Consider the following 9,831-nt stretch of genomic DNA (forward strand, 5'->3'; position numbering starts at 1 on the left):
CTTCATACTTTCCCCATATTGCAGATGTTATTCTCCGTTTCACAAAATTTGGTTTATGAAATGAGGACTGTTTGCTCCTCCTCCTCTCATACACTGATTTTGGTGCTTCAATCCTGGTTTGTTTGAAATCAAAGTTGCTTTTGAAATGGGGTACTTTGGTTTGATTTCAGGTAACTAATAGAATATTAAGCCGGAATCATATCCTGGAACTTAATCACAATTTCCTCCCTCCTCAAGCTAACAAAATACTTATTCTTTACCAATAATTACCTTGTCCAAAAGTGTCCTTTTCTGTTCATTACCTGTCAGTAATTTTCAGCCATGTTTGTCTTTCGTGCTGCATCATAGATGAGCCTTACTATAGAAAGCTTTGGCTGTTGAAGCATGTCTGTTCCCCTGCACGATAACATACTAAAATGACCTAGGTAGTTTCACTTGGAATTGTCAGCCTTTCTCTGTTTAACCCTAAGTTGCATGGTTACTTCTTTTCATGAACAGAGGCAGTAATGAAACTTCAATTTGAATCATCAGGAAATTGTGACACCTGCTGCAACTTGGGAGACTACTCTGCTGTGATGTCACTTCCTCGGGACCTTTTGATTCTGTGTTCGCCAAGGATGTTGCATCTGGGAAAAATTCCCCTTTATGGCACATTTGTGACCATTCCCAGTTTCCTGAGAGGTGCTCAGTAAAGCTGTTTATGGTGCATTCAGTGCCTGCCTAACCGCATCAAATGTGCCAAAACACGTGGAGATCAATAAACGGAACTCACTACTGGAGAACAATGCCTTTTGGAAAAGTGAACAGAGCCATAGAAATCCTGCAAGGGCTGCCAGGCAGGCCAGTCCATACTAATTAATGACTTGAGATGGTCAATAATACAATAGACATACCGTCAACCAAGCCCTGCCTGCTCTTACTCTTAATCCGTGTTGGGGTTTTGTTCTGTTCCAATGGGATCTCTGAACTCAGGAGCAAAAACTTATCACACCAAGTGCCCTTTCAGTTCATTTGCCAGCTTCTATGTCAGCTTGTGATGGACATTTTGTCTTAAAATACCATCATTTTGATATAAATATATATATATATATAGCTGTAGATATTTTTTATATTTTGTATGGTGATTCTTTAAAAGATTCTTTTGTACATTTCACATATATACTGATTTTCTTAAATTTAATAGCAGGAGAGTAATTGTGGAAGAGCTTTGATATTTTTTATATTAAAAAGAATTGCACAAGTGTACTTGAATTTGGCATTTCAGGTTGGAGAAGTATAACTAATGACAACATCAAGCCTAAGAGTAATGCAGTCTTTTTAAAAAAGGTTGTCATGTATCTTTGGACATTTACATTCATGAACAGAATTTGTCAGAATAATCTGAAATATTTTAAAGGACTCGGTGTGTATTTTATAGTAGTGACACCAACCAACCATCCAATAACAAAATATTTCTAAAGAAGTTTGGCCTTTTCCCACTATTCATCTACACACGGACATTTTCTTTCCTATGGAGTTGACATCCTGTCTCCATCTTAGGGTTTGAAATTTTTCTTATGAGTAAAATTATACATTTATTTTCCTGCCGTGGATTTCCTATTGACAGTCCTCCTCCTCTCCCCACCCCTTTGGTAAATCAGAACCAAAAAAAAAAAAAAAGCCAAAGGATGCTTCAGTTGAAAATTCTCAGTGAATTGACAACTATTCACTTATTTAAAAAAAACATGAAACAAGTATTGTAAAGTGAACAAAAAGGTTTAAGGGGCAGTGTCAGCCTTCTCTGGTGTCATCAGAGGACACTTGGGAAATGTAAATCTCTTAGAGAATACTTCTGCTATTGGATACTTTATGCCTTGACTTTGACTCAAAATGAGCCTTTCAGCTTTTGGACACAATCCGTTGGGAATTTCACTTATACAAGTATCTGGAATTAACCAAAATTATGTTAGGGCACACCTGGCTAGCATGAATTATATAAGCTAGGCAGTATCTCGTCCAAATTTTGCCTTAATCATGAGCTCACTAAAGGGTGTTGCCTCACACCCTTAAATGAGCGCAAAAGTAAGGCAAACCAGGCAAGACGAGTGCCCCCTTCATCCTAGTGCCCCTTCTCATTGCTGAAATATGGGAATGATACTGGTCTACCTTACCATGTTGTTGTAATGATTTTTCAGATAATATATGTGACGTGCTTTCAACACTCATCAAAAGAGCTAATTGAATGTGAAATACTTGCTTCAGAGAAACTTTCCCTCATTTCATTCTTTCCATTCCCACTAAGTGCAAGGAGTAACTTTTCAGAATAAGCATAAAAGTGATTTGACACACTAGCTGAACCATGTTATGTGGTTTCAGAGTTCTTCCTGAGGTAGCCAGCATGGTGTAGTGGTTAAAGTGCTGGACTGGGACCTGGGAGACCAGGGTTCAAATCCCTGCGCGGCCACAAGGTGAACAGAAGTTCACAGGGTGACCTTGGGCCAGTCACTGTCTCTCAGCCTACCAGGATGAGAGTCTCTATCAGAGGTGGTGCTGGAAAGCCCAAAGAACCTTTTGGGAATTTTCCTTTCCTGTGCTAACCACAGGGGTTTACTGTTCTTTTGGGGTGAGGGAGCTTTGCACACTAAAGTTTAAATAAATCCAATTCAGACAGACAGATTTCTTTTTCCTATAGTACTACAGTATCGAAGAGAAATTCCCAGTAGATTGTGTTTTCTGTTCATGATCAATCATTTCCAGTGTCAGTTAAATGATATATATTTTGTACATAATGCTAGTCCTCCTAGCTACAGAAACATTGTCTTCGTTTGTGCGCATAAGTGTGAGAAAATAAGCAGAGTCAGACCTAATGATTCATGAATTCTACTACTAAGCACAACAAATAAATAAAATATACAGTAAGCTTACACAGGTTTTAATATGTTCTCAAGCAGGGTAAAGAGATTTAAATCAAGGGGATTTAAATCATGACTTAATTCACTAAGAAAAAGAGCCAGTTTAAATCACTGTCTTAAATCAAGTGTTCAATTTTCTATTTCACATAATTACTGGGAAAGAATACAAACTAATTGGGTGCTGCAATAATTAACTGAATGAAGCCTTTATATTACGCAGCAGCAGCATTCAAAACCTCTGGCCATGCAGGCCTCCATGCCATTTGCACTACAGAATTTATACTTGCCTGGGGAAGAAGTTGTAAAATTAACTATGTTTGTGTCACACAGATAAGGACTGTAAGTAGGATTGCTAACCTGAATGCCCAGAAGTGCCTTTCCAGAAGCAAAGGCCTTTATAATTTATGGGCTGAAGTGTTTTTCCATAATGAGGAAATCATTTTTATATCTCCTTTTGGGGGAGGCGGTGTCGATAAGACTATAAATATCCCCAATTTGTACAAGAATAAATGCACGTGTCATATTTATGATACTTGATCTCAAAATTTCTATAGTTGCCCTTTGTTCATTTGCGTGGAAAAGCAGACAAGTCACTGGACTTGATGCAGCCTGGTGAAGCCCTGCTGATTTCAGTGCAAGAGTTACGCATGTGCTTAAATCTTTCTCTCTTTGAAATCAGTGAGTTTTATATGTGCTGAACTTTGTTAAGGTCAGAAATAGAGTTTTCAGATATTATGAATGCAGCCTTTTAATGTCTGTAGGGCATTCAGATATTATAAACTACTTTATTTAAGGGATACTTAATAACTGGATTTAAAAGAACAAATCAGAAATCCTTTAATTGAATTTTTTTTAACCAACACCTTTTCAGAGATAGGGAAAGAGTCTGGAAAGAGTAAAAAAAAGTATTGCTTTGATGCTGTGTGAAACTTTGATGTAAAAATTTTTGAATATGAAACTATCTGCCTATCATACTTGGGTATGTGCTAAATGATGTTACAGCTGTTTCACATCTATGTGTATATTTTGCCCCAATGAGATGTAGTTAGTTATTTTTGATTAGAACAGTTACAGTAAGAGCGTCAGCTGCGCTAACCACAGGGGGAAAAAATGAAAACCTGTTTTTTACAATTTATTGCAGACTAGACACTGGAGGATTTTTTAAAACAAATGTATATTTATTAAAGTGCAGAACACTGGAATTGAAGCACAGATGAGAGGAGAACTTAACAATAAATTAATTTTTTGAATTTGTATTTATGCTTCAACTATTTATTTCCATTAAAGGGTGATGTATGGGGCAAACATTAATATTTTTATTTTTAACATTGATACCTTGCCTTCCTGTCTTATCTGAAACCAAAACTCCAAACTCCAAGTTTTAAAGTATGATTAAAATAATACTGACAAAATAACAAACCCACAACAAATCAGACACCGTAAAATTAAAACAGTAATTACATATGTTGCAATGCCTGTCTAAAGGAGGAAGAATTTGCCCACCTTCTGAAAGGAGGTTGCTGGACTCTGGTGCCTTCATCTTTGCAACCAGTGGGCAAGTTCCATTTTTCTTGTGCCATGTCAAGAAAGCATTGCTGTCATGACTAGATTAGTAGCGCAGATCATCTTCTATGAATTGCAAAGGGTGATGGGGCAGGAAGCTCATACGGAGGAGCTCCCTCCAGCACACTAATCTCATAGCACTTTGGGAATCCTAAGTGGCTTCTTGAAAAGAGCAGATAGCCATCACAATTTATCTTTCATTGGCCTTTCCTGCTCTTGATAACCCATGCCAAGAGAAGGCAGGGTACCTCATTTTCCACTAGATGCAGTTTCCAAACAGCCTTTCACAGTAACCACAAGCACCACTCCTTTTCCTCCTAAAGTATCCCCTCTGCTCACATCTGATGCTGGACACGGTAGTTGGGTTTCTTTTAATAGGTCAAAACCAACCATAGTGAAGTTGGCTTTTTTTCCTTCCCAAGCTTATTTCCACTCCCGGGACTTACAAAAAAGAGCCTGGCTGGACTGGCCCAACACTCTGTTCTCATAGTGGCCAAGCAGATGCCCATGGGAAGCAGCACCTTGAGCACAACAGTGCTCACCACACCTGCAATTCCCAGCATTTGGTATTTAGAAACAAACCGCTTCTAACAGGGGAGGCAGAGCATAGCCATTGTGGCTAATAGCCATTGACTTACCAATGTATATTTCAATTATATGCATACAGCTTGAATCTTCCTGTATGGAATAGATTTCAGCTTCTTTGAATAACCAATGAAGACTTGCTAAGCAGCCAGGGACCTGGCTCTCTCTGCCTTCTCCTACAGTGAAAGTGTTCCAATTGTAAGTACATCCAAGACTTTCAAAATCCATCTGTTCAAATGAAACTGAGCTTTTCAACTGTTCAGTCAGTGAGGTTAAAAGCCAAAAAGATTTGATTGTATTTCTAACCCAACAATATCAGCTCCTCCCCTGCCCACCTCAGTTCCTAGTGTATTCTGTGTTACAGCAACCACTCTACTGTGTATGTGTGTGGTTGTGTGTTGTGTATGTAAAATGTGTTTACAGAATTCACACTCTGTAGAGAAAACGTTTCTTGAATATGAGGCAGACTTTGCCTAAATACTATTTTTTATGCTCCAGTACAAGAACTTTCTTTGGCACTCAAACATGGGGGATACATACAAAGTGTTGATACCAATCCTTTTAGCAGCTCTTAATTTTTTTTAAAAAAAATCAGTGGCTAACAGTGTGATCCAAACCCAGGACCCGCCAGAATGAGAGTCTGGATTTGGTGGATCATAGGTTTCCCCACAGCCGGGGCTACCCCAGCTGAGCCAGAGATTGTTGTTATGTGCCTCCAAGTCGATTACAACTTATGGCGACCCTATGAATCAGCGACCTCCAAGAGCATCTGTCATGAACCACCCTGTTCAGGTCTGTGGCATCCTTTATGGAATCATTGTTTGGCCTTCCTCTTTTTCTACTCCCTTCTGTTTTTCCCAGCATTATTATCTTTTCTAATGAATCATGTCTTCTCATGATGTGTCCAAAGTATGATAACCTCAGTTTCATAATTTTAGCTTCTAGTGATAGTTCTGGTTTAATTTGTTCTAACACCCAATTATTTGCCTTTTTCACAGTCCATGGTATCCGCAAACCTCTCCTCCAACACATTTCAAAGGAGTTGATTTTTCTCTTATCCGTTTTTTCCACTGTCCAACTTTCACATCCATACATAGAGATTGGAAATACATGGTCTGAATGATCCTGACTTTAGTGTTCAGTGATACATCTTTGCATTTGAGGACCTTTTCTAGTTCTCTCACAGCTGCCCTCCCCAGTCCTAGCCTTCTTCTGATTTCTTGACTAGTCTCCATTTTGATTAATGACTAGGCCAAGGTATTGATAATCCTTGACAAGTTCAGTGCCCTCATTGTCAACTGTAAAGTTACATAAATCTTCTGTTATTACTTTAGTCTTCTTCACGTTCATATGTGTCCTGCCCAGAGTGAGAATCATGAAACGGAGGCGAGACTGGAATTAATTCCTGTTTTATTAGAGTACCATCGAAGGCAAGGCGTCTCATAGATTTTGCTAACTAGCTCACTGTAATCCCTAACTAGACTACTCAGGCTTACTCTGCAGCATGTAAGGGGAATTGACTCAGCACCCTCATCAGGGGGGCGCGGGCTTAAGTAGGAAAGGTTTTCGCTCGTAATCTCTGACTCCTGCATGGGACCTCCCTCTGGCCAAGCCTCTTTTTTCGGCGGCGCACACGAGGTGACAGAGGGCGTGCACATGTCCACTCATCGGACAGTCTAGACTCCTCAGGTGCCGGCTCCATTGAAGGGGGAGGAGATGTTTCTGGCAGGGAGGCATTTGAAGGGCCAGACAAGGAATCCTGGGGTGGAGTTAGCACGCGCACGAGGTCTTGCTCCAACGGCTCTCCTGGGTTGCTTGGCAAGGGGAGGTCTCCACGTGAGCAGGAAAATTTCCGTAGGAATCAGAGAGTGCTTGGTCATGTCTCCTCCCTCCAGATCTTGAGGAGCATCCTCCACATCTGACAACTCTCCCATCTGCAGAGCTGGGTGTGCGCCCTCGAAGAGCCCCCCCAGAGTCACTCTGCGCTGGGAAGGGGCCCTGGGGGTCCCCCACCTCCTGATCCAGGCCCCCCTGGATCACCTGGGGCTTGCCAATATGCTGGCCTAAATCCTTCATCCTGGCCACAGCCAGGGCTCCACTGGTGTTAACTTAAGCCACTGTAAGTCCTCAAAAAAGGGCATTCTGGGGGTATGGCAGGATAGGAAAAGAAGATACCTATTCCAAACCTATTCCAGCTCAGTCACATGATCTGGCAACCCAGAAGAACATATACCAACAAAAAGGGTGGTGTGAGTCAAACTCTATTTTAAAGGCTTGTTTCCCGTCTTACCAGACATGGGACAGCTCAGTGTAAAGTCCAAAACAAGAGTAAAAAAATCCAGACCCCTGTTGGACTTTTTTCTGTCAGTGGTTTCATAATTTGTTGAAATTAATTAAAAACCAGCCATGTTCACAGAGTATATGTAATCCTATTACTGACCTTGCCCCATACTCTGACCTTCATCTTCTGCAGTTTAAAAGTTTAAAAGAATGCCTGGCTGATTTTTAATTAATTTAAGAAATTAGCATTGAACTCAATGATAAAGCCGGGCACGCTCAGTAAGAACCAACTAGCAGTGTTCTAAAAGCCAGACTAATAGCTGTTTGGCTTGGTTAATTAGGGGCCACACCCACACCAGACATTTATTCCACTTTAAACAGTCATGGCTTTCCTCAAAGAATCATAGGCAGTGTAGTTTGTGAAGGGTGCTGAGCGCTGTTAGGAGACTCCTATTCCTCTGACAGAACTCCAGTGGCCAGAGTGGTTTAACAGTCAGTTCCTCTTCCCAGAGAATTCTGGGAACTGGAGCTCTGTGAGGGGAATAGGAGTCTCCTAACAACTCTCAGCATGCATCACAAACTACATTTCCCAGGATTCTTTGGGGGAAGCCAAGTGGAATAAATGTCTTATGTGGATGTGGCCAGGGACAGCTTTGGTTTAAATTTGGGTGGGAGAGTACATGTGTCTGCTGTAGAATAAAAAGGTGGGGAAACCCCCCAAAATACAGTAAAGATACTGTTAACAGTGCTTTCCTTTTGGAAAGGTGCTTTCCCTCTGCCCAGTGCCCACCCACCCAATTCCTCCCCTCCCCCCATCCCTTCCCCAGGTCAGTTTCGCCTATCCTAAGCATGATTGCAGGGGAGTAAACCTCATTAAACTCTGAAATCAAAGTTGCTGAACAGGATAATTAGGCACATTAATGACCACTGTATATTAGAGACATTCTTCAACTTTGTTATTTTAATACTTAAAACAAATGTTACCAGATAACCAAGGATTATACATTGTTACAAATGCCAGTTTGTTTCCGGACACAATTCAAAGTGCTGGTGTTGACCTATAAAGCCCTACACGGCTTGGGTCCAGGCTATTTGTCAGACCGCATCGCCCTCTATGTGCCTGCCCGGGCCCTGAGATCTTCAGGAGAGGCCCTTCTTTCAATACCTTCATCCGCACAAGTACAACTGGTGAGGATACGAGATAGGGCCTTCTCGCTGGCTGCCCCTAGGCTTTGGAATTCCCTCCCTAAGGAGATAAGAATGGCCTCTTCCCTGCAGTCCTTTTGTCGACAGGTAAAAACTTTCTTATTTCAGCAAGCCTTTGATTCTGAAGGCGGCTAAGGATAGGCCCAAAAGGTCATATTGCTCTTGCTTGTTTATTTTTTAATTATTCTGATTTTATTATAGTTTTTAATATCAGAAAGTTTAATGCTATTTTAAATTAGAGTTCATTTTTTAATTATATCTGTCCATATTTATTATGTATTATACGCTTTTAACTTTGGTAGGTTTTAATTGTATCTGTTTTTTATCTGGAAGCCGCCGTGAGTTCCAATTTGGAAAAATGGCGGGGTATAAATAAAGTTAATAAATAAATAACTAAATAAATAACTAAATAAATATGTCCCTTGATGTTGGGCACAGCAAGCTGAGGCTGATACCTCTCCATGCCCCCCCTTTACCCATTATAAGAACAAAGAATTATCTTATATAAACTTCACGTGTTCCGAGCCACTTTTGAGCATGGTTTACCATGGAAAATGGTATAAAATAAATGATGATGATAAATGGATGGTCTGTCCACAATTTGCCTGGCCAAATTTTGCATCCCTATGATAAACAAACCAGAAATAAAGTGTCTTCTTGTATACGGTTTTCAGAATCAAGATATGCCAATAGCACTCATACTTGGCACAAGTAAACACATGCACCCACACCATTATGTCGAAGCTACAAGATGCTCCGAACTGAAGGTGGAAGTTGCACAATAAGCCTGACACCTACATAAGCAGAAATGTTTAAGGGGTAGAGCCAAACAGGAGGCCATCTGGGGAAGGAGACACAGTTATTTTCAAAGCACTGAAGTAAAGTTTTATGTTCTCAAATATAGCTGAGGATAGTTGCTACAAGTCTATTCCAGACCACAAAACTACACAGATTTTAATCTTATTCAATCATGGACCCACGTTGTGGTCTTGGCCAAATTATCCCCATGGATGTATCTATCTGTTCAGCAACACAGTTTTCAGAATAAATGTTTATAGTTACCACCGTTCCCTCCAAAAGTTGCTGAGGGTAAAAGATTTGAGATAAATTTTGGCTATACATCAGTCCAAAAGACACAGCAAGGAACAACTCCCCCCAAATGCACACTCTAAAATATTTGAAATAGAATAGGATTGAGAGAAGACTTTGAACTAAATGTGTCTGAACTTGAGGCACAAGTAGCCTAAATACATAAAAAATGATTTTCCAGATAAAATTTGCCTACTGCTTTGAGAATATATTATAT

General features: G+C 40.3%; 1 protein-coding gene across 4 annotated transcripts in view; it reads left to right on the top strand.

The window, feature by feature from the left end:
* The window catches only part of CELSR1 (cadherin EGF LAG seven-pass G-type receptor 1), a 248,708-nt gene extending 244,599 nt beyond the window's left edge, over window positions 1-4,109 (top strand). For 3 of the 4 annotated variants that reach the window (XM_061640286.1, XM_061640289.1, XM_061640290.1), the window contains one exon: window positions 499-4,109. In XM_061640286.1, the coding sequence (XP_061496270.1) occupies window positions 499-523 (25 nt within the window). In that variant the 3' untranslated portion in view covers window positions 524-4,109. The remainder of the gene's footprint in view (window positions 1-498) is intronic. The other variant, XM_061640288.1, reaches the window with a different exon arrangement.
* Window positions 4,110-9,831: the final 5,722 nt, after the last annotated feature.

The sequence above is a fragment of the Rhineura floridana genome, chromosome 8 (assembly GCF_030035675.1).
Source record: "Rhineura floridana isolate rRhiFlo1 chromosome 8, rRhiFlo1.hap2, whole genome shotgun sequence".
In the NCBI taxonomy this organism is placed as follows: domain Eukaryota; kingdom Metazoa; phylum Chordata; class Lepidosauria; order Squamata; family Rhineuridae; genus Rhineura; species Rhineura floridana.